Consider the following 24769-nt stretch of genomic DNA (forward strand, 5'->3'; position numbering starts at 1 on the left):
TTCCTGCTGTATCCTCCCATGGCTGGGTGGGGTTGGGGGAGGGGAAGATGGCACGGAGGGGTGATTGATCTCCGGTGTTTCTTTAAAAAAAATTTTTTTTTAATGTTTATTTATTTTTGAGAGAAAGAGTCAGAGCGTGAGCAGGGGAGGAACAGAGAGAGAAGGAGACACAGAATCTGAAGCAGGCTTCAGGCTCTGAGCTGTCAACACAAAGTCTGATGAGGGGCTCGAACTCACTGATGGCGAGATCATGACCTGAGCCAAAGTCAGTTGCTTAACCAACTGAGCCACCCAGGCGCCCCTCTGGTGTTTCTTATAAAAGGATCCATCCCATCTTCCTGACCTCATCTAAACCTAATCACTTCAAAGGCCCAACCCTAAACATAATCACAGGACCTTCAGGAAACAACTAGTTTTCACCTAAAGCCAGGAGGTGAAGAGAAGAGATTAAGAGGAGACTACTAATCTCAGAAGGCATTCCATGGGGTTGAAGTGGAAGAGCAGGGCAGAGGGGAAGGAATGATGGTCAATGAAAGCCAGTGGAGAAGAGACCCAGGGCATGATCAGGGAGAACAGCATTCCCAGCTATTATCCCTGAAAGCCACAGCCCAGTTGTGTCCTTGACCCTAGTGTCTCCTGCTCTAGGCCACGCTCTCCACAGCCACTAAAGAGACCTTCCCATAATGGAAAGCTAATCCCTTCACCACTTCTGAGGACCAGATCACATTCTGCCATTGCCCTGTGAGTCTAACCCATTAAAAACAGCAACAACAAAACATGTAAAATCCTTCCTTGATCCCAAGTCCTCTTGTAAGTACCACTGTTTTCCTCATTTCCAAGCAAAGTTTTTTGAAAGAGTAATTCCTGCTGGCCCTCTTCACTGCTTCACACACCATCCATCATTCAACCCAACTGTGGTCCAGCATCTATTCCTATCTTGCCATTGATACAACTTCTCCCTAGAACCCCAATGGGTTACTAATTGCCTCACTTGTTTTAGGTGACTTCCTTGCAGTTTCTGACACTACTGACTGAAACTTGTTGAGATATATATTTTTTTCATTTATTCAATAAATAGTTACAAAGTACCTCCAAAGTACCAGGACTGTTCCACCTGCTTGGAATACATTAACTGCTTGGAATACTTGCCCTCATGAAGCTTACCTTCCAGTAAGAAGAGGCAGGGAAGATAAAAAAACACAGCACAACACAATGATTAAAAAGTAAATTATACACTATTTTAGTAGGTGATAAATGCTATAGGAAATAGAAAACTTAGATTAGAGTAAAGGAAGTTAGGAATGGACGTGGGGAGGCGTGGGGAGGCAGGTCGTAATATCAGAAAGGGTAGTCCCTTCCTGCCTCGCAGTTCCCATACAATGGCACTTCTTTCTTTCACCCATGTGTTAAATGCTGTTTTGCGTCTCATTCTTCACTCTCTTTTTGGATAATTTCTTTCACACCCAAGGCTTCCATTGAAACCATATGGGAACAACTCCCAGATCTACTCACCATCCACATGCCCCTCAGGCACACACAGGGGGCCTGTAGTGTCTCTGTCACAAACCACTGATTCTTAGGGTTAAAGCGCTGAACTCTGAATGGTTTGCCTAGTTTACAAATCAGAGCCGAGAACCCACCTATCCTAGGTCAACAGCCCTCATGCTTTTTTGAATTCCAAGGGCTATTTCTGAGGTATAGCAAAAGGGCCAAGACATCTCTGCAGATGCTGCTGTCAGGGAAATAGTCACCTCCAGGGAGCCATCTTATTATTATTTTTTTTAATATATGAAATTTATTGTCAAATTGGTTTCCATACAACACCCAGTGCTCATCCCAACAGATGCCCTTCTCAGTACCCATCACCCACCCTCCCCTCCCTCCCACCCCCCATCAGCCCTCAGTTTGTTCTCAGTTTTTCAGAGTCCCTTCAGGGAGCCATCTTAAACCCTAGGGCCTGTTTTCTTCATAATGCCTGGTGGGACCTGTGACTACCTTTGCCCTGATATTACCTCCTGAGGCAAACATTTCTTTTCATTTTTCTACTTCTGCCTCTACTTTCATTTATACTTCAAACAATCCTTTGGCTTTTAAAGATGTGTGTGTGCATGTATGTGCATGGGAGCTTTTCCTTAATCTGAGAGACTCAGGGCTGACTACTCTGCATCCCATTGGACCTTTCCGATCTCAAGAGCCAATGTTTCCACAGCATCTGCCTTTTCAGATTTATCCCCAATTCTTGGTGTACCCACCATTATCATACTAGTGACCCACAGATAAACTTAACCTTCCAAATGCTAGTTCTTGCCCCAGAAGATAAACTTATGTGACAGCTGTGAGTTCATAAGAACGATCTTATATACAGCACTAATGAGCAGAAAGAAATACTAGAGCTGAAGCAGATTCATTTGTTGAAGGGTATATGAAATTGGAGAAGAAATTAGAATTTTTAGAGAAATCGAAAAACTATCATTAAGAAAGTATCTCATCAGCAATATAATGATGTAGCATCTTTAGAAGTGGTGTTGGGAGACATCATAAAAGAAAATTTTGCCTAGCAAATGTTAGAAATTACTAATAAAAGAATGTTGAGAAGTTTGGGACACAGTTAAGGCTAAATTTTTAGAGATAGGTTTCTTTTATTGAAATAATTCGCCCAATATTATTTGCTTCAGTGGGTAAGGATAGAAAAAGAATTTTTGTATCACACTGCAATGTATTAATTCTGAGTCTATTAAAAAAGTACATTCTCAGGTTCTGGCTATCAAACTTTCATCTCCCTAGACTACCTGAAAGAAAAAGGAAAAAGAGAATTTGTCAATGTTAATGAAAAAGAAACAAAAATATACATTTTAAAGAATACAAACTATCTATCTGGGAACCCAAGATCCACTATTTGCTCAATCCAGGAGACACAAGTCCATATGAATTCATGAGGATAAAAATCTGACCTGAAGTGACATAATTAACTGTATAGCCCAGTAATTATAGTTTGTTGAGACTGAAAAGCAAATCATGCTCTATCTTAGAATGATTCAATATAGCAGTAATGGGATGGATAAAGTGCATGCAATCACACTAGTGCGTATCTGTGTGTGTGTGTGTGTGTGTGCGCGTGTGTGCGCGCGCGTGTGCGTGTTGTGCACATGTTGGGGCACATGTTTATGGTTTCAGGAGGTAGGTATAATATTTCTGAGAAATAGCTCAAAAAACAATCACTATGGTGGGATGGGAGTCAATGAAAATTAATAGAGATGAGGGGAGCTGGGAGAAGCCAGAGGGAATAAGTGGCTAGGCACATTTTCTGGCGAGAGTGAGCAATGTGATACTCAGATATTCAGTGAAATGAGCAGAGTTTAGCAAAAAGGACTCTAGGCAGAATGGTGAATGCAGTTGCAGGATCCATCCATGTTCTGAATTTTTTTCTGTGAGACCCTACTTATTAAGCACCTACAGGCATAGATAGAATATGGTCCAGTTTCACTAGACCATGGAAGTGAAAGTGAATTCTGGTCCACCCAGTGCATTCCCCACCACGGAAGGGTGAAAGAAGTGAGCTGGAGGAGAGGCAGAGAGGCGGGTGAGCTTCCACTAATGTGGTAGTTAAGGAAATAGGGAGAAGAGAGATTCCTCAGAACTAACTGGATGTGAGAAGGAGCATAAGGGAAGGGAAGACCCCTCATTTCCAGGCTCCCAAGTGTCTGGCCTGGATGATGGGGTGGGAATCAGTATCATTAACATAGATACAAGTGGATCAGGTGTGGGAGAAGAAACTGATCAATTTGGAATATATTAATTCATGCCTATGAGCCCCACAGTTGAGGAGAGCCAATGGGTAATACCATTCTGGATGTTAACAGTCTCTTAAAGTTTTATCTGTTGAGGTTATGTACCCTGGTATCATGGAAATGTTCTCAGCTCATAGAAGACTGCTGCCAGTAAGCAGACAGTTACACAGAACAGTTCCAAGATTGTTTTAAATACAAACTTCTTACAGAGAGAGAATTAGACGACAGGTCAAGAACCACAGAAAAATATACTATGCCTGAAGAAAACTGGCCACACTTCGATCATAAATTTTAGGGCGTGCTGGCCCCTAGTTGCATCTAGGACTGGCAGATGTAACCAATAAAACTCCAGGATACTCAGTGGAATTTGGTTTACTAAAACGTGCAGTATTTGGGGACATATTTACACTAAAAATACAATATTTGAGACACAAACTGAAAAACTCTTTATCTGAAATTCACATTTTATTTGGCAATCCTAGTTGCAATGTTACTGGTGTACTCTCCTTTGTTAGTGCTCAAGTAGTCCTTCTTATAGAAAGGCAAACAAAAAGCTATTTATATACTAAGTATGGTTTTCTTCACTTACTTTATAAAAATAATGAAAGCAGTGTACTTTTATGGGGTATTGGGGACATTTCTCAAAAGGCATCACATTTCTCTCATGTTGCATAGACACATGTATTAATGGTTTTAACACCAGTGAAATCGATGATTAAAAAGTTCTTTTAAATATAAGCAGCATCTTAAAGTACAAAACACATATGAATATCTGAAATGTTAAATCCAGGCCCAATTTTTACAACAATGAGCGTATCTTATCTGTAAGTGATTTAGTTAAATAATAAATACACTGGACTATGATTCATCCGTAGTAGCCTCATTAGTTCCAAGGTCAAGGTAGGCCATGACCAGCTTCTAGATGCCAAACCTTCATATTGGCTCACCTGCCTCCTGTGGATTGCATTCAGGGAGATGTATGATTCAGACCTTCAGTAACATCTTCTAAACTAGAGTGCCAAGACACTCACTGGAAGAATTATCAATATATTTTCCATTAACAAGTAGGAGATGACTTTTAAAACTAAAACTGACCCATCATTTCACTGATTAATGCAGTACTTCTTTAAACTGGGAAAGCATTTATATGTAATATGGATAAAACTCATGATAGTAAAAAGAATAGATTGATGCTGTCTTATGCAAAATAGGACCTGTGAATATCAGTGCGGACATCAATCTGCTTTAATTGATGTGTTGTGTTAACTGGAAAATGAAAAGTTAAGTTAGATTCAATTTTCATCTGCCCACTAGGATCAGTGGACATTGCCCAGGTGGCACAATTGATTTCAGATCATTTTATATGACACTGCAATTAATTCTTTAGGATCTGTCCATGAGATAATATATGTGCAAGTGTCATGAAAAATTCTACGTGCTATACAAATTCAAAGTGCCACCACCACCACCACCACCACCATCATCATCATCATCATCACTATCATTATTATTTATATAGAGAAATCTGGCACCTTTCATGAGGATTATTATAATAAGTGGCTTAGAAAACAACAGGCATCCCAACGGACATGGTAGTGAAGATGGGACCATCATATTTCTGAATCCTGAAGACAGATGTCTGACTGGACAACTACACAAAACAAATATTTGACCTTTGACCTATTCAAGTCAAAGTCAGATTGGCCAAGGACTTTCACCACACTCGGTGAAAAAGATTGGTAGTGCTGACCGTGCTGTCAGGCTATGTTTTGGACCAGGTCGATCTGAGAAAAGTATGCGTGATCTCGAAACACTAGTGGCTGCCTACTCTCACACGGTCTCACCTATGCCAGCCTCCCTCCAGATCTTTGCTCCTCATTCATGGCAACACTTACCTAGGGTGTTCACTCCCTTCACCACCAAGCAATATCACCCTTTCACATACAGATCAAGTTCTCCCTATCGCATGAAATCTTCTCTTACCAAGTCAGCAAACACAGATGGCCTGACACTAAATCGTAGCAGCACCACAGCCCATACTCTTCCCTAGTCACACTTGCATCTACTAAATAAATATGAATGGAACACCTGCTCTGTGCCAGGAACTACTGTAGATGTTGGGACACAGCATGAAACACACCAAAAAATTCCTGGCCTCACGGGAGTTTCTGTTATACCAAGGGAGGCAACTAACTAACCTATAAGTAAATAAATAAAAACATACTAAGTGCTATGGAGAAACTAGATTCGTTATTTAGAGTAAAAGTAGATTTCATGAGTTAATTAGCATTTAATTGTTCTGTGGCATCAAGCACCTATTTGACCTTTGGAAGGTCTCGAATTTCTCATCTCTGTAAGAAAGGGAGATTTGTGAGATCTATTCTTAGTTTAAAATGCTGTGTCCATCAATTAAAGTTTAAAAACATCTTGATGACATATATATTTATACAGTGTTGTAACAAAACTAAAATTTATTTTTCAGTATGACCTAAATTCTGAGGATAGAATCAACATTACGTTCAAAATTAGATCACTTGCTACTCAAAAGCAAATCTGTGAGCAAATAAACAGTTTTTGATGATACATTACTTTTGCTACACAAGTAAAGCCTGTTTTTTGCTTAAGATTTTTAAACAAACAAAGGTTTTTTATTCCAAAAGGCAACTAGCACATATTTCAAGTCATTTGTTCTAAGAACTCATTCATTCTTTTTCATTGTAGATGTCTTAGGACTGAATCCTCACTGTATTTCCTCACAAAATGCTGGGCAAATAGATCCTAAATCCATAATGTGATGTGGCTGAGGAAGAAAAGAAAAGTATTCTTTCACCTCTAAAACAGAAGCTCTATAGCTCTGAATATACGAAAAACTTTTGCCAAGGCCTCTGGCAGCCTTCTCACCATGGATTTCACTGTCTCCTTGCTCCTGGTAAGTAAATCATTTGCTAAACCCCAACAAAGAAAGCTATCAGTAAAACCAGATTCAGTGTGATTTGGGGAGTACAGAAAAGCCTCCACCCACGGTATCTTCCTTGAGGCTGATGTCTGCATCTCACAATAAGTGATCTCTTCTTTTATGTTAAACACTGTAGATGTTCCCAGGAAATTGATGAGGAGAAATTAGAGAGAAAAGATTAAAACACAGGGAATCAATGGCCAGAGTATTGACAGACTGGTTGACGATGACGAAGAATTCCAGAGTCATTACGTATTCAATGCAAGAACAAGAAATAATAAATGTGACCGAGAGCCACAACAAAAATGATCATTGACAATACTAATATGAAACAAAGGAAACACTTGGGATGAGCAAATAAAAAAGTATTTAGTTCAATGACAGCCACTTGTCACTGATGAAAGGTACGACTGAAAATAAAGATTCATGAACCATAGCATATTTGCAGTAAAATGCATAAACATAAACAAAATAGAATGTTTTAGAAATATAAAGACCACTAATATGGAATGATGTGAGCCCCAAAAGGAGAAGAGGAGTAAAGAAGAAAGAGATTTTAAAGGGCAAGGGAGAAAGAATGAAGCCACTTTTTACAACTGTTCCTGGCTGACTGTAACCCTGACATGACAAAAGAAATTATTTTCCTTAATACTTGGTTTTGCTGACATTCTGGTCTGCCATAATTGATTATTGTCTCTATTAACCTGACTAAAATTAAAGTTTAAAATAAAAGCAATCGTCCACTGTATGACTCCAAGATTTCTGTGTAAAAGTTCAAGAATGAGGGTCAATTTTTACCACCATTTTATCTGCACTGAATTGCTAGTTTCCCTCCTGTAAGCAAGGAGCTAAGTGGTCTACCTAAACGTTTCTTTTTCAAGTCAGTGAAATGCAAGGTAAGCAGCTTCATACTTTAATTAGAAGCATTAACCTTTAAAATCTCCACATTCCCAACTTCCAACACCACGGAAATTAATTTTAACAATCTGAAAGTTTATAAAAATAATCCTTTCTTCTCTCTTTTAAATACAATAGCTGCAGGCTTTCAAAACAGAAAGAAATAAAGCACTTCATTCAGTACCAAATTTATTGTGTTCCATTTAGGAATTAACTGTTATCTGTGTGGTCCATGGGATGCCAGCTCTTTATGGAGAAAATAAATCAATTTTGCAATGAACCTGGTGTGGCTGAATGCAATGACATCTTGACACCATGGGACTGTGGAAAATTAGCTATCTTCTTTGTGCTTTGTTTATTTCCCAATGCAACAGGAAAATGACCTGTCAAGTATGTTAGAAAGATTGCCAGATGCAACATATTTTAAAAACAAGGCACAGGGATACCATAGTCACTCAAGTAATTTCTACTCCGCCCTTTTCTTCAAATGTTAGCAGTTTAAATTGGAGAAAGGGAGAAACAGAAAAAGTGAAATAAGGATTGTACTTTGCTTTGTTTACCACATTTAGAGATTGTCACCTTAGTTTATTGTACCAACACTGGAAGATTTAGTGGTTTTAAATTGATAACTCAATTTCTCTCTTTTTTCAAATGTATGAAAACTATAAACTAACAAGCATATCAACGAGTTCATTGTCTAAGAAAAGAAACAGGTCATACACAAAAGGAGGGTTCTTGATGGTCAATGAAAACACAAAGAATTCCAGACGGAGTCATTACAAATTCAATACAACAGCAAGAAATAATAAATGTGACTGAGGGCCACAACAAAAATGATAATTTACAATACTAATATGAAACAGAGGAAACACTTGGGATGAGCAAATAAAAAAGTATTTAGTTCAATGACAGCCACTTGTCACGGATGAAAGGTACAATTGAAAATAAAGATTTATGAACCATAACATATTTACAGTAAAATGCATAAACATAAACAAAATAGAATGTTTTAGAAATATAAAGGCCACTATTATGGAATGATGTGCGCTCCCCTAAAATTTATACGTTGAGATACTAATCCCCAATGGGATGGTATTAAGAGGGGGGCCTTTGGGAGACGGTTAGATCATGAACGCAGAGCTCGCATGAAGGGGATTGAATGAGACTAGTGTCCTTTTAAAAGAACCCCCAGAAAGCTCTCTTGCCCCTTCAACATACATTGGACACAGTAAGAAGACAGCCCTCGGTGAACCAGGAAGCAAGCCTCACCAGACACCAAATCTGCCAGTACCTTGATCTTGGATTTTGTAGCCTCTACAAGTGTGAGAAATAAATTTCTGTTGTTTATAAACCACCCAGTCCATGGCATTCTGTTATAAGCCTGAACTGAGGAAGACATCCACTCAATTAAAGAACAAACAAAACACACAATAGCAGTAGGAGATTTTCACACACCAATTTATCATTGACCTAAATTAGGATATAGAAGATCTGAATAATTTGTCAATAAATATAGTTGGATAAACATCTATTGAGCTCTGTGGCCTAAAAATAAAACACATGTTCTTCAAAGAATATATAAAGCTTGCATAAACTTAACTACATGTCATGTGTAACAGACTGACCATTCTCTTGGTAACTTGTCAACAAAATACTTTTACTCATAAGCATGCCCTTGTGTACTCCTTTCATACAATATTTCTGGGCTTGGCCATGTGACTGGCTTTAACCAATGAGATATTAGCAAGTGTTATGCTAACAGATGCTGGGTAAATGCTTGTATATGGAGGCTTTATTTTGTAACTCTAACTCTTGAGACACTCCCTCTCAGCTCTCAACCACCATAATGTAGGAGATGAAGCCTGATCTAGCCATGTAAAGAGAACACATGGAAGTAAACCAAGGACTCAGCCAATAGCCCCAGGTAAGTTCCTAGCAAATGGCCAGTACCAACCATCATTGGAAGAGATTTCTCCCACCCTAGTTGAGCTGCTCACTTGGCTACCCTTCAAAAAGACCTGGCCAAATTGCAGAATTTGAGCAAATAACTATTGTATCAATCCACCAATTTGGGGGTGAATGACTATCTGAATCATTAAGGTATAAAGAATTTCTTAACTTATTCTGAAAAACTGTAACTATGTAAGGTATATTCTATGACATAATAAAATCAAATAAAAAATAATCTTCAAAGAAAAAGCCCCAAAACACTGAGATATAAAAAAAATTTTATAAGTTACTTATACGTGAAAGAGATCAAATTTTAAAAATGATTTAGGAATGGGGCGCCTGGGTGGCTCAGTCGGTTGAGCGTCCAATTTCAGTTCAGGTCATGATCTCTCGGTTTGTGAGTTCGAGCCCCACGTCGGGCTCTGTGCTGGCCGCTCGGAGCCTGGAGCCTGCTTTGGATTCTGTGTCTCCTCCTCTCTCTGCCCCTCCCCTGCTCATGCTCTGTCTCTCTGTCTCTCAATAATAAATAAACGTTAAAAAAATGATTTAGGAAATAAAGACAATGAGAATGATACATATAAAAACTAATAAAATCAATACACTTAAAATGATTGAAGTCATAAAAAGTATGTTCTCCAACCATGCTGGAATGAAATTAGGCAGCATTAAGAGAAGGAACTAGGGAATCCATAAATCTGTGAAAATTAAACAACACATTCCTAAATAAACAATAAAGAAATTAAAGGGTAATTGGAAAATACTCTGAGATGAATGAAAACAAAAATACAACATAGAAAAACAAATGGGATGTCCCTATATCAGTGCTTACAGGGGAATTTATAGCTGTAAATGCCCATACAATGAGAAGAAAGATCCTAAAAATATTTCCTAGCCTACTACCTTAAGAAACTAGAAAAAGAAGAGCAAACTAAAAACCCCAAACAAGCAGAAAGAAGGTAGTAAAAAAATTAATGCAGAAACAAGTAAAACAGAGAATAGAAAAGCAATAAAAACAAAAGTTGGTTCTTTTAGAAATCAACAAAATTGACAACCTTTAACCTTTAGCTAGACTGACAAAAAAAAAAGAGAGAGAGAGGGCTCAAATTGCTAAAATTAGTAATGAAAGAGGGGATTAGAAGTGAAAAAAAGGAATTGACCTTATAGAAGTAAAATAATAATAATAATAATAATAATAAATAAGGGAATACTAAGAACAATTGTACCAAATTAGATGGCCTAGAGGGAAAGGAAGAGTTACTAGAAACATACAAAAATACCAAAAATACCAAAACTGAATGAAAGAGAAAAAGAAAATCTGAATAGACCAATAACAAAAAATTAAAGTAATAACCAAGAAACTACCCACAAGGAAAAGCCAGGACCAGATGACTTCACTGGTGAATTCTATAATTGTAAGGAAGGAACAGTGATCCTTCGCAAAGTGTACCAAGAAATAGAAAAGGAAGAAACACTGTAACTCATTCAATGAGGACAGTATTACCATGATACCAAAACCAAAGACCTAACAAGAGAAGAAACTATAGGCCAATATCTCTTATGAATATAGACATCAAAACTTCAACAAAATACCACCACACTGAACCTAACAACATATAAAAAGGATTCTACACCATGACCAAGTGGGATTTCTCCCAGAAATCAAGATTGGTTCAAAATACGAAAATCAATCAATGTAATACACTGACAGAGTGAGAGAAATCATCTCAATAGATGCAGAAAAAGCATTTGACAAAATCCAACTCTCTTTCATGATAAAAGCACTCAACAAGCTAGGAACAGAAGGAAACTTCCCTACCTAATAAAAGGCATCTATACAATCCTCAAGCAACACCATACTTAATGATAAAAACCAAAAGAGTGCCCCTGTAACTGTAAATACAAATATATTTGGAAAAAAAAAACAGAATTTTTCCTGATGCAAAGATAACTTTCCAATGCCTTCCTCCCCCCCCCCCCCCCCATTCTTTTTAGTGCATTTACCTTAGAAAACTTGTCATTGTGAATTCCTTCTCTGTCCCTTGAAGATGTACCTAAATAAGCCTCTTGGTCAGTTTTACAACCAGGAGTCTTTTTCTTAAGGATCTGGGAGCCATCTCCTTGAAATGTAATCATCAAGGAGTTCAGAGCCCCTACCCCCGGTTTCCATGGGAGGGTAGGAGTCTAACTTCAGCTAGCACCTGGTTCCAAGTTACAAATCTACCTCCGGTCATAAAGATATGAGTAATTTGTTTTTCTTTTGGATAAAGGCAATTAGCAAACACAGGTGGCCACCCCAACTACCAAGTGAATGTAGGATGAACTATGTGTGACAAATGCTGTTGTCAAGTCCTCTTACTTGAAGACTAGTTTTCATTTATTTGGGGAACATGTATGTATTGGGTTGCATCTGCTTACTTTTACCATTCTATCTGTACATTCTCTTTAGTGAATACCTGTGATGTAGATCCCATTCTGGTTCAATGCTTATTCAATAATAAAACTGTTTTATTTCTCTTTAACTTCTGTGGAGAGTTTGTCTGGGTTGGCAGGAGACTTTCTTTTTAGTTTATACTTCCCTAACATCTCCTAAGATCAGGAACAAGACAAGGATGTCTGCTGTTATAATTTCTATTAAAAACTGTACTGGAGTTTCTAGCCAGGGCAATTAGGCAGGAAAAGAAAATAAAAGGCATTCACACTCAAAAAAAAAAGAAGGAGAAAAACTATTTCTATTCACAGATGACATAATATTGTATGTAGAAAATCTTAGGAAATATACAAAAACAATTACAGCTAAGGTTGCATGATATAAGATCAATATACAAAAATCAATTATATTTCTATACACTAGCAATGAACAATCCAAGATTAAATTAAGAAAACAATTTCATTTAAAAGGGCATCATAAAAGAATAATATACTTAAGAATAAAAATAGCAAAAGAAATGCACCACTTCTTGTACACTGCAAATTATAAAAACGTTGTTGAAACAAAGAAGACCTAAATAAAGGGAAATACATCTTGTGTTCAAAGATTGGAAGACTCAATATTGCTAAGATAGGTGAATTAGTTTTCCCTTGTTGCTGCAACAAATTACCACAAACTTAATGGTTTAAAACACAAATGTATTATCTTCCAGTTCTAGATGGTTCCAGAATAACTCTGCTAGGCTAAAATCAAAGTTTTGATAAAGCTTATTCTTTTCTGAGGGCTCTTTTCTTGAATTTCCCAGTTTGTAAAGACTACCACCAATCCTTGACTTATGGTCCCTTCCATTTTCAAAGCTAGCAATAGCCTGTTCAGTCTTTTTCTTTTAATATGAAATTTACTGAAAAATTGGTTTCCATAGAACACCCAGTACTCATCCCAACAGGTGCCCTCCTGAATACCATCACCCACCTTCCCTTCCCTCCCACCCCCCATCAACCCTCAGTTTGTTCTCAGTTTTTAAGAGTTTCTTATGTTTTGGCTCCCTCCCTCTCTAACCTTTTTTTTTTTCCTTCCCCTCCCCCATGGTCTTCTGTTAAGTTTCTCAGGATCCACATAAGAGTGAAAACATATGGTATCTGTCTTTCCCTGTATGACTTATTTCACTTAGCATCACACTCTCCAGTTCCATCCACGTTGCTACAAAAGGCCATATTTCATTCTTTCTTATTGGCACGTAGAAGAACCTTAATGTCCATCAACTGGTGAATGGATAAAGAAATTGTGGTTTATATACACAATAGAATACTACGTGGCAATGAGCCAGTTCAGTCTTTGACACAGCACATCACTCTGACACTCTTCTGCTTCTGTTTTGTATTTAAAGGCATCATTACATTGGGAACACACCTCCATCTGCTTATTCCCCTTTACCATGTAACAACATATTCACAGGTTCCAGGGATTATATCAGGATTGTGAATATCTTGGGGCAGAAGGTAGGGTGTGGGGGAGTTCATTTTTCTGCTTATCACAATGGGAACATTCACAAAGTCGATGTACAGATTCAACCCAGCTGGGGTTTTTTGCAGAAATTGACAAGCTGATCCTAAAGTTCAGGGAAACACACAGCACACAGAATAGTCAAAACAATCTTGAAAAATAAGAACAAAGACACCTCACACTTCCTGATTTCAAAACTTAATACAAAGCTACAGTAATCAAGACTGTGTGACAGGCCTAAGGGTGGCATATTTCTGGGAGTTCAGAAATAAATCTTTATGTTTATGGTCAATTGATTTTTTATAAGAATGACAAGACAATGAGTGGGGAAAGGATAGTCTTTTAAACAAATAGTGCTGGGACAACCAGATATCCACATGCAGAAGCATTAACTTAAAACCCTACCTCACATCATATATAAAAATTAACTCTAATGTATCATAGACCTAAACATAAGAATTAAAACTATAAAGCTATTAGAAAAAAATATAGATATAGGTCTTAATGACCTTGAATTAGGCAATGATTTCTCAGATAAGATACTTAAGCACAGCAACCAAATCAATAACTTGGGTTTCATGAAAACTAAAAACTTTTGTGCTTCAAAGAACACTATCAAGAGAGTGAAAAAATAATCCACAGAATGGGAGAAAAATATTTGTAAATCATATACCTAATAAAGTCCTGGTATGCAGATTAAGTAAGAATCCTTATGAATCAATAATAACAAAAGTAATCCAATTTAAAAATGGGCCAAAAAAAAAAAAAAAGTTGTTCATCACTAATCACAAGGAAATGCAAATCAAAAGCACAGTGAGGTAATACATCACATTCACTAGGATGACTAGAGTCAAAAAGACAAATTATAGTAAGTGCTGCTGATGATAAGGAGAGATTGGAATCCTCATATATTGTCGGTGGGAATATAAAATAGTGCAAACACTTTGGAAAACATTTTAGCAGTTAGCCAAAGGGTTAAACATAGTTACCATATTGAGGAGTATGACTCCAAACTGTGCCAAAATCCTGTGTGTGATCCTTCAGGTCTGACCATAGGCAGTTGCCAGGCTTTGACTAGCAGATCTCGGGAAGGGGAAGTTGCCCTCCCCACACCAGACATAGTGCACTGCCAGTGTGTTACAGTTCCCAGAGGGAGTTGCAGTCAAGAACTGAGCCCACCCCCAACCCCAACCAGCCATGTTCATATGCACGGCTGCGTTTCTAGCCCAGGCACCTCCATTCGGAGGCCTCTTCCTTACCAGAGGCCTTAAATGGGGCACTTTCCTACGGGCTTCGGCTGAGACCACCTGATGGGGGGCCTTGGCTGAGGCAGGGTTGTCAGCTACTGGCAACATTTCTACATACTACCAATGAATAGCTCCACACATCGTAAATGTATAAAAACATGGAAGAATATACAACAACTTCAGGTAGTGGTTACTTCTGGGGAGGACAGAGAAATAGAGTTGAGAAAGGCCTCCAATTGAATCCATAACATTATTTCTTTTTTTTTCCTCCATTTTTTTGAGGGGAGAGGGGAGAGACAGAGAGAGAGGAGAGAGAGTCTCAAGTAGGCTCTGTGCTGTCAGCACAGGGCTCGAACTCACAAACTGTGAGATCATGACCTGAGCCAAAATCAAGAGTCAGACACTTAACCAACTGAGCCACTCAGGTGCCCCTAACATTATCTCTTTAAAGATTTTTTTTCTTAAATAAATATAATAAATTTATTAAAATTTAATGTGCATATATAGGCACTTATTAATGTTTGAAATATTTCATAATAAAAGATGAGAAGAAATATTGAAATAGTAGCACTAGATGGTAGGGTTCGGGGTGATTATAATTTTTTCTTGATATAGTTATATATTTTTCAAATTTTTCCAACCAAATAAATTTCTTTTATAATAGTAACAAAAACCACACATGTTTTTCAAAAACATATCACTACCAATAAGTTTACTTAAGCAGAGAACTTTAAAAAATGAGTAGTAGGGGTGCCTGGCTTGTTCAGTTAGTACAGCATGCAACTCTTGAACTCAGGGTCATAAGTTTGAGCTCCATGTTGTGTGTAGAAATTACTTTTAAAAAATAGTTTAAAAATGAACCAGCATTAAACCAGCATTTACACTCATTTTAGTGTAAAAGTCTCTATGGACATATGCTAACAGTTCAGGGCTGAGAAATGCTTTAAAAAAAATGTAAGCCAAAATTAGTATCTATTAGTATATATAAATAACTTCTACAACTCAACACCCCAAAATCAAATAATCCAATTTAAAAATGGGCAGGAGACATGAACAGACTTTTCTCCAAAGAAGACATACAGATGGCCAACAGACACATGAAAAGATACTCATCATCACTCATCATCTGGGAAATGCAAATCAAAACTACAATAAGATTTCACCTCATACTCGTCAGAGAGGCTAAAATCAATAATACAAGAAACAAGTGTTGGCAAGGATGTGGAAAAAAAAGGAACCCTAATGCACCGTTGGTGGGGATGCACACTGGTGCAGCCACTGTGTAAAACAGTGTGAAGGTTCCTTAAAAAGCTAAAAATTGAACTACCCTACAATCCAGTAATCACACTACTGGGTATTTACCCAAAAAATACAAAAACACCCATTCAAAGGGATACATGCACTCCTATGTTTATTGCAGCATTATTTACATTAGTCAAACTATAGAAGCAACCCAAGCAATTCATTGGTAGATGAATGGATAAAGAACAGGTGAGATACACACACACACACACACACACACACACACACACACACACACACACACAGAGTGGAATATTATTCAGCCATAAAAAAGAATGTAATCTTGCCATTTGCAACAATATGGATGGAGTTAGAGAGTGTAATGCTAAGTGAAATAAGTCAGCCATAGAAGGACAAATATCATTTGATTTCACTCATATGTGTAATTTAAGAAACAAAACAAATGATCAAAGGAAAGGAGAGAGTGAGAGAGAGGGAAACCAAGAAACAGAATCTTAACTATAGAGAACAATCTGGTGGTTACCAGAGGGGAGGTGGGTGGGAGGCAGGTAAAATGAGTGAAGGGAATTAAGAGTACACTTATTATGATGAGCACTGAGTAATGAATAGAATTGTTGAGTCACTGTATTATACACCTGAAACTAATATAACACTGTATGTTAACTATAATGGAACAAACAAAAAAAAAAAAAAAAAAAACTTAAAAAAAATGGCAAGTCAAAATTTAAAAGCTGAAGTTTACACATATCCGAATTATAAGTTCTAGTCAGGAACTGAAATGCAAATAATTACAGTCATAATAGTTATTCCCTATTCCTGTCAGTTAAGATCCTTTTGAAAACATGACCTTAAATAAACCAGGATTATCTGAATGTGTTTGTTCAAACTATTACTTGTAAATTACTCTGCATAGACCTATAGTTAATGATTAATAGTGTTTTTTTTCTTTTTTAGAGCTGGAACATCTAATTCAATAGTTTATAAAGATTTTCTAGCACACTTTCTTCTTATTAAATTATGTGCAAATGCCCAATGAATAGAAGAGATCAAAACAAAGGCTCTGTGTTGGAAGTAGGAGGCTGAGTCCTGAGTTGCTGCTTGCTCCACAGATAATGGCCCCCTCTCACACCCACTTTAAACTCTCTCCATCAATGGCTCCTTCCCCTCTGAACAGCAACATCCTTTATTTCCTGGTTTCTAACCACCACCACCCGTTCACATTTTTCCACAGCACAGTTTTCTCTACTGGCTGTTGCCAAAGTTCAACCCGCCACTGTTTATCACTGTCCTCCCTGAGGTCTTACATTAGCCCTTACACTCCCCTGAAACCCACCTGTCTACCTGCAAATCCAAGGGATATTGTTCTTCAGGTTTCCCTCTGAAACCACTCTTGGTAATCACTGCCTATCTACAGATCCAAGGGATACCCTTCAGTTCTTTCCACTGAGTGATGATTTCACCGTACAAAAATGACAATTTTCAATACTTGGTTTTTCTACATCTTCTGTAGAAAGGGATGCTGTTGACCTTGGAAAAGCATTGTGTTCCTTCTCAGAAACTTTCTCATGTCTTGTTTGACACTATTTCCTCTTGGCTTTCCTTCTACCTCCTTTCTGCAAACTCCTTCCAGTTCTCCCCCAAGGCTTTCTCTCTCGGTGCCTACCCCCTAAATGTTGTGGCTCCTCAAGATCTTGTTCAGCACTTGTCTGTTTCAGCATCCCACCCAGATGCTGATGACTCTGTGTCTCCTCACCAGCCAGGAACTCTCTCCTGAGGCTCCTCAAACGTATTTTGGGTTATTTATTGGACATGATAGCCTTACAGCCTCAACAGCAACTCAAACTCAATGTTTTCAAAACTAAATTATTCATTTCCCCTTCTTTGAAAATTCATCCCTATGTCTTCCCTAACCATGTAGATGCTACTGTGGATTGAATTGTGCCCCCAAAAAGATGTGTTCAAGTCGTAACTCCTGGTACCTGTGAATGTAACCTTATTTGGAAATAGGGTATTTTCAGATATAATCAAGATGAGGTTATACTTGATTAGGATGGGCTCTAGTCCAATATGACTAGGGTCTTGATAAGAGAAAGCACAGACACAAACATAGGCGCCCAGGAAGAATGTCATAAGCTGATGGAGGCAGAATTTAGAGTGATGTGTCTACACATACGCCCATTCCCAGATCTGTCCTGTCCTCCTGGACCCTCATCAGCTTGTTCACTACAGAGCTCCATTTCCTAACACTGACAGCTGTCTAGTAACCCAGAGTGAGGACTGGCCTCTGTCATGAATTCCCTCATGGCAGTCTTGGGGAAAGCTACAGGCATTTCTGCACCCCAGCCTCAGCCAACTGCTCTATGCGAGACTGGCAGGATACCACTGACCTCGCAACACTTCCAATGGGGTAGAGGAGCACAATGCAGAAGCATGGAGAAATTAAGTCCTGTAGATATCTTTGACCAATGAGAGACAGGAGATTAATTATTCTCACTTCTTCCCCCAGTGGACTCCTTTAATGCACAGATGTTTCTCAAGATCTGTCCAGAGACATCCCACATGACCAAGTAACTGGCTGTTTCCTAGTGAAGCTCTGGCCAGGTGGGTAACACACCACACTGTAGTTATTGTCCTTTGTTCCTATCCTCGTTTTTTTTTGTTTTTTTTTTTTTCCTTACTCTTGATGCCCTGGGATTACCACCTCCCATTTCCAATAGAGAGCCAGCATTTATGCTCCATTTTCTATGGAACCCAGGGCAAGACGGCAAGTTGTTTAAATATCATGTTTCCCATCTAAGAGTAGAGATAATGGTCCTTCTCAAAAGACCACTAAAAGTATATGAGACGATGCCTGAAATAGTAAGTGCTCAAAAAAATGTTACTTATAAATACAAGATCCATTACCATTTTTGCATTCCTCTCCTACTTTGGTGGAGGAAGATGAAATTGGAGAAGTGTGCATGTGATGTCCCCTCTTTTCTTTAATCTTTACTGTACTCCTTAAAAACTGTTACTACTAGACCTGTGCCACAGAGGCACAAAAGCTCATTTATGCCAGAAAAGGCACTTGTTAAAGGCCATTAAGAAGCTTACAGAGTCTCTGGGGGGACCCCAGGGTCAGCCTCGGGGACTGTAGAGTGAGGAACAACACCGCTGGCACAGTTAGCACCACTGACACAGGGCTACGGTCACCAGAATCCCAACATTACAGTCTTCCACCACCACCTCTGCCCTCACTCCAAATGGGACTCTGCCCAGCAGGTGCCCTCTCCCATTTTCACTTGCAAATCTAAGACTTGCTGAGGTTATCTGAGTGATGGAGTCTGAGCCATGTGGTAGTCAATTGCTATAGCAGCAAGGAAGGCTAAGCAAACATTTTTCTGGTGACTTACTTAATGAGAGGATACTCATAAGGTGGGACATTCTCCAAATATAGAATGTGTGTTCAAAAGTCATCTGGACAGTCAGAAAATATGATAAATGTCCACTCTGTATTTGTTTGAGGAATTGTTGCAAACCAAATAAAATATAATTGGAAATAAAAAAGAAAGGTAGAAAAAGAAAAGAGGAGCTGGGGAGCAATCTACCTATGGAGGGAATTCTTGTAAAGGATGTGTTGTGTCCAATAGTCCATGATGCTCGGGCCTGGGGGTGAGCACTAGCCATTTTGGGAGCGGACCTAACGGCTGCTGCTGGGGTCACAGACATACTGGGATGCCTCAGGCAAAGTGAGCTAAATGCGTTGACTCTGGGTGAACCCATTCCAGTTCTCAGCCAACTTCACAGAGGAACTAAAACTCAAAGTGAACAGAAGCAAATTCCACTTCAGCTCAATGTTATTCATCAACCATGAGTTAGAAATCTTGAAAGAGAATGGTACTTGGTCAACAAATATCTGAAACATTAAGATGATAGGGTTTTTATCCACAGAAGGAAAAGACGTATGAAAAAATGAAAATGAAAATATTGAACCAAGAAAACAAATCACTTCTATCAAGTATATCCATCCATTGTACCACTAATTAATCTTATCACCCAACATGGAATCCTAAAATTATGGTCTATTTGTTTTTCTCCTCTGTTACATACACATAAAATAAGTCACCAAGGATTTTAAGTTTTCCTTTGAAATTTATATACTACTTTCCGTTTTTTAAAAGACTTGATCTTTTTAGAGCCGTTTTAGGTCCATAACAAAATTGAAAGAAAGGTATGGAGAATTCCCATTAACCCCCTGCCCCCACATCCCCTTTCTCTTTTATTCCCATTAACAGCAGGTCCAAAACAGCTCACACCTGGACTATCACAAAGCCTTACTCCTTTAAGTGCTTTCATTCACTCACTGAACAAATATTTACTGAGCACCTACTATATGCCAAGTCCTCCCTTTCAGAATTTTGCTGTAAAAGAAAAGAGGAGAGTGGGTCAGTAACTGAAGAGAAAGAGAAGGCTTTTTGTTTTAAAGATGGGGAAAATGACAGTATGCTAGCAAATTGGTAGGAATGAGTCAGTGGGAGCAGAGAAATGAATACTGCAGAATCGAGAGGGGAGCATCCTGGAGTGGTGCCCTGTAGGAAATGGAAGAACCACGGAAACAGAGTCACATGAGTGCAGGGCCATTAGAGGGACACCGGAGCAGGCAGGCGGGAAGGCATGGAGGCAGAGCCAGTAGCAGTGCTCTTCTGACGGCTCCTGCTCTCTCGGCAAAGTGGGGCCCAGGGGTGCCAGAGCGCTGGGTGCTGGATGTACGAGCGGAATCGCTGGGTTCTACTCCTCAAGCCAAGACTACGGTGTCTGTTAATTAACTTCAGTTTAAATAAAAGAAAACAAAAGTTGAAATTCCTCCCTCTTGCTGTGAATCCGTATCTGAGTCAAACGCCTCATCACACGCTCCAGCACACGCGTTTCCCGTTTCTCCAGGCTCCTGAGGCCCCTGCAGCTCCCTGTGTCTTTCTCCAGGCCGGCTCTGCTGCTCCCCACCGACACAGCAGCAGAGGGTTCACACCAAACACTCGATTCCATCAAAACACAGACTGTTTCTCCTTAATTCATTAGCACAGAACTTGAAAGTATATATCACTAAGTAGGTGACACCCACAAGCAAGGAAACAAAATTTTATTCGTATGACTAGAGCAGAAACAGAAAATAATGAAAATCTTTCATGAATCGTATATGAACAGATTAGGAGGAAAGGCCCTGTTAATTAGAGAAGGTGCCATAAACACGCCTTGCCAGTGGCCAACAAGTTGGTGGAAATCTACTTAGTGAAAAAGCATTCAGTCAAGGGGCGCCTGGGTGGCTCAGTCAGTTGAGCGTCCCACTTCGGCTCAGGTCATGATCTGACAGTTCCTGAGTTCGAGCCCCACATCGGACTCACCTCTATCAGCACAGAGACCCTTTCAGATCCTCTGTCTCCCTCTCTCTCTGCCCCTCCCCCACTTGTGCTCTCTCTCTCTCTCTCCCTCCCTCTCTCTCTCTCTCTCTCTCTCTCAGAAATGAACATTAAAAAAAATTCAGTTAAGCCTGTTGTAGTTTAAGTTCTGGAACTGATACATATAAAGGCCTAAGAACTTCTAGCTAGCTATTCTTATTTTAATGGTCAAGAAAAACTCTGGTGAAAAATGAAATTTCTTTTAAGAAAATGAAAAATTAGTCACTAATGAATTTTCCCAGTTACTGGATTTTCTACATATTGATAATTATTTTGCTATAAAAATTTCTTTGCCTTCTTATTTCTAATTGATTTGCAGCCAATTATACATGCCCTGTGTGATATGAATTAGGGAGAAGCTGGAAATAATTTTTAATGACTAAAAAAGGAGACTGGTTGACTAATTTATGATTTATCCAGATAATAGAACATAGTGTGGATATAAAACTAAAGGTACAAAAAGAGCATTCATTAACATCCGTGTGTGTGTGTGTGTATGTGTGCGTGTGTGTGTATTTGTGTAGAAAAGGATTTAGTATTTGAAATTGACACACAAAGTTGTTTTTGTGAGTTTTTTCCCACCTTTGGATTAGCAGGATTATGAATGTTCCTGATAGGATTTCTTTTTTTGTTGTTGTTATTTTCTGCAATGAGAATATACTGCTTTTATAATAAGGAAACAATAGAAGAAACTGTAATGAAAAAGTTTTGAACTTTTGGGGGCTTAGAGGCTTTGCTGTTCTTTGTTTTGTTTATCTTTCTTTGTCATCCTTTAATTGTTAATTCACTTTTAGTCCATGATACCAGATTTGGCAAAATATCAGATATTTCTGTTTTTATCATAATATACATATACTATTGGTAACCTATCTTTTCACCTAACAGTATACCATGGATATGCTTTTAGGTCAACAAATTCATTACTATAATACCACTTACCATTATTTACCTAATCAACCTAACCAGCCCCACATTTCACTGTTCAATACCCACACTAGCTGAAAATAATCTAGAAATGAGATATCAAACACACCATTTGAGGGGAAAGAAGAAAAAATTAAAAATAAGTAAAAACGTTTATGTATCTAAAAACAATGTAAGCATTTCTGAAAATTACAATAGATTTTAAAAATCAGTGATGAGAAATGTTCATTTAAAGTAATTTCATTATCTGTTTACATTGTCACCACAACCAATTTATTTTCAATCAAATTCTTTGCAAATTACCTGAAACCCAACTGATATAGGAAAGCTCCAGGATTGGTAGGGAGGGTAACCATGGGGAAAGAGGAAGGCAAGAGAAGGCTGACTGGAAAATCTTTTAGGTACATTTACAATTTTAATTTGCTTCATCAGTAAATGGAGTCAGTAAATGAAATGAAGTAAAACCAGCCCGTATGTGGAAAAAATGCATATATTTGAGCTAAAAATGCAGCACTGAAATTACACTTTAAAAAAGGAACTTGGATTCCTCCTAGTCAGACGAATTCATGTGGCTTTCCTAAGACATTAGAAAATGTTTAGTATGGGCAGATTTTTGTGTGGAGTATCTAGAAGCCTGAATTGAAGGTTTAGAGCTATTAAGAAAGAAAGAAGAAATTTAAGAGAAAAGACTTAGAATCTTTCATTCTATGAGGAAATGTTAAATGGTGGGTAGTGATCAGCTGCTTTGCATGGTCACTCAAATCCAGAAAGAATTTCAAGTCTTAAGAACAGGACTTCAATTAGACATAAGAACACTTGGGGTTTTGGCTTTCTGGCTATAGAAAATGTCAAAGCCCAAAACAATGAAAATAATTTATAAATCACCTTCCTTGGAGACTTTTCCCCCCTTAACCTGTCATGAAGATGGTGAAAAATGAACCAGATAAATACTTGTTAGGTCTCTGCTTCAAGAAAGAACACAAATTAAATGTTCTTTTTCAGGTTTCTCTAATCCTATTGCCTTTATGGTATCTATTAGGAGGACCATAATGAGAACCAATTAACTGTAAATACAGTGAGGAGTCTGGGCAATTAAACAAATGGATTACATTCATTCACCCAGCGATTACACTCCAGCCATCAAATTATCAAGCGCTGCCTACTTTGAGTCACAAACAGAAATTAGATTCAGACCCAACAGCCTTGAAATTTCTCATTGTACACTGACTGCCATTTGCTTGTCTCTAATGATGTTTAAAAAAATAGCTAGCATATCGGTTGACATCACACATTTTGTATTTGTATTCAAGGCAAGTATCACTAGCTTTTAAAATTCAAGTTCATAACTAAATAAAGTAATTATGGTAATTCTGCAAAGAAGGATAATACAATCTCTCAATTATAGTATATAATTATACAAATGCCTTCCTCTAAATATAAAATCGCATAAAAATTTATAGTCTTGCTCCTTAACAAAAGACTGATTTTTAAAAAGTAGTCAAACAACTTCCAAGTAAACTTCAGACAGTCTTTATACAAGCTAGTAGACACTCTCACAGAAGATTCCTATCTGCTTCTGATTTACATCTCTTACTTTCACATCTATTTTCAAATAATCATTACATCATCAATGTCACATTGCCGTCTTATTTACAAAGCCCAGAACTATAGGGAGGCAGAAAGTCTCTCCGGGTGAGACTGTGAAAAAAAATTTTTTTTTTTTCTCACCTTCATCTAACTATGAGGAAAATCTAAAACCAGTTGTCAGGGACTTTTTTAAATTTTATCTTCTTAATGTTTGTTTTATTTTTGAGAGAGAATTTGTGAGCGGGGAAGGGGCAGAGAGAGAGGGAGAACAGAATCAGAAGCAGGCTCCAGGCTCCGAGCTGTCAGCACAGAGCCTGACATAGGGCTCCAACTCGTGAACCGTGCAATCATGACCTGAGCTAAAGCTGGGCGCTTAACTGACTGAGCCACCCAGGCGCCCCTGAGACTTCTTTATAATGACTTCCAACTATCGACATAGAAGACTGTGTCCAGGGCACCTGGGTAGCTCAGTCTGTTAAGCATCCAACTTTGATTTTAGTTCAAGTCATTATCTCACAGTTAGTTCAGTTTGAGCCCCACATCAAGCTCTGTGCTGACGGCATGGAACCTGCTTAGGATTCTCTATTTCCCTCTCTCTCTCCACCCCTCCGCTGCTCTCATTCACGCTCTCTGGCTCTCTCAAAATAAATAAATAAACTTAAAAGAAGAAGAAGACTACATCCAGGAAGAGTTGGGAAAATTTTAGATTTGCTCAAAGAACCAAAAGAGGATCAAATATGCTTCTGCCTGGCTTGCACAAAGATTTTGAGGCCACGCTGCAAGTGTACTTCTCA

The 24769-nt window shown here is 38.3% G+C and overlaps 1 protein-coding gene across 9 annotated transcripts in view; it reads right to left on the reverse strand.

The window, feature by feature from the left end:
- Nucleotides 1-24769, reverse strand: part of NEK10 (NIMA related kinase 10) — a 223549-nt gene that overhangs the window by 96518 nt on the left and 102262 nt on the right. The window contains exon 24 of one of the 9 annotated variants that reach the window (XM_049628915.1): nucleotides 2611-2789. The exons of the other annotated variants lie outside the window; for them this stretch is intronic. Coding sequence (XP_049484872.1) covers nucleotides 2786-2789 — 4 coding nt within the window. The 3' untranslated portion in view covers nucleotides 2611-2785. Of the gene's footprint in view, nucleotides 1-2610; nucleotides 2790-24769 lie in introns of those variants that run through there. 9 annotated transcript variants of the gene reach the window in all.

Source organism: Panthera uncia, chromosome C2 (genome assembly GCF_023721935.1).
Source record: "Panthera uncia isolate 11264 chromosome C2, Puncia_PCG_1.0, whole genome shotgun sequence".
NCBI lineage: Eukaryota > Metazoa > Chordata > Mammalia > Carnivora > Felidae > Panthera > Panthera uncia.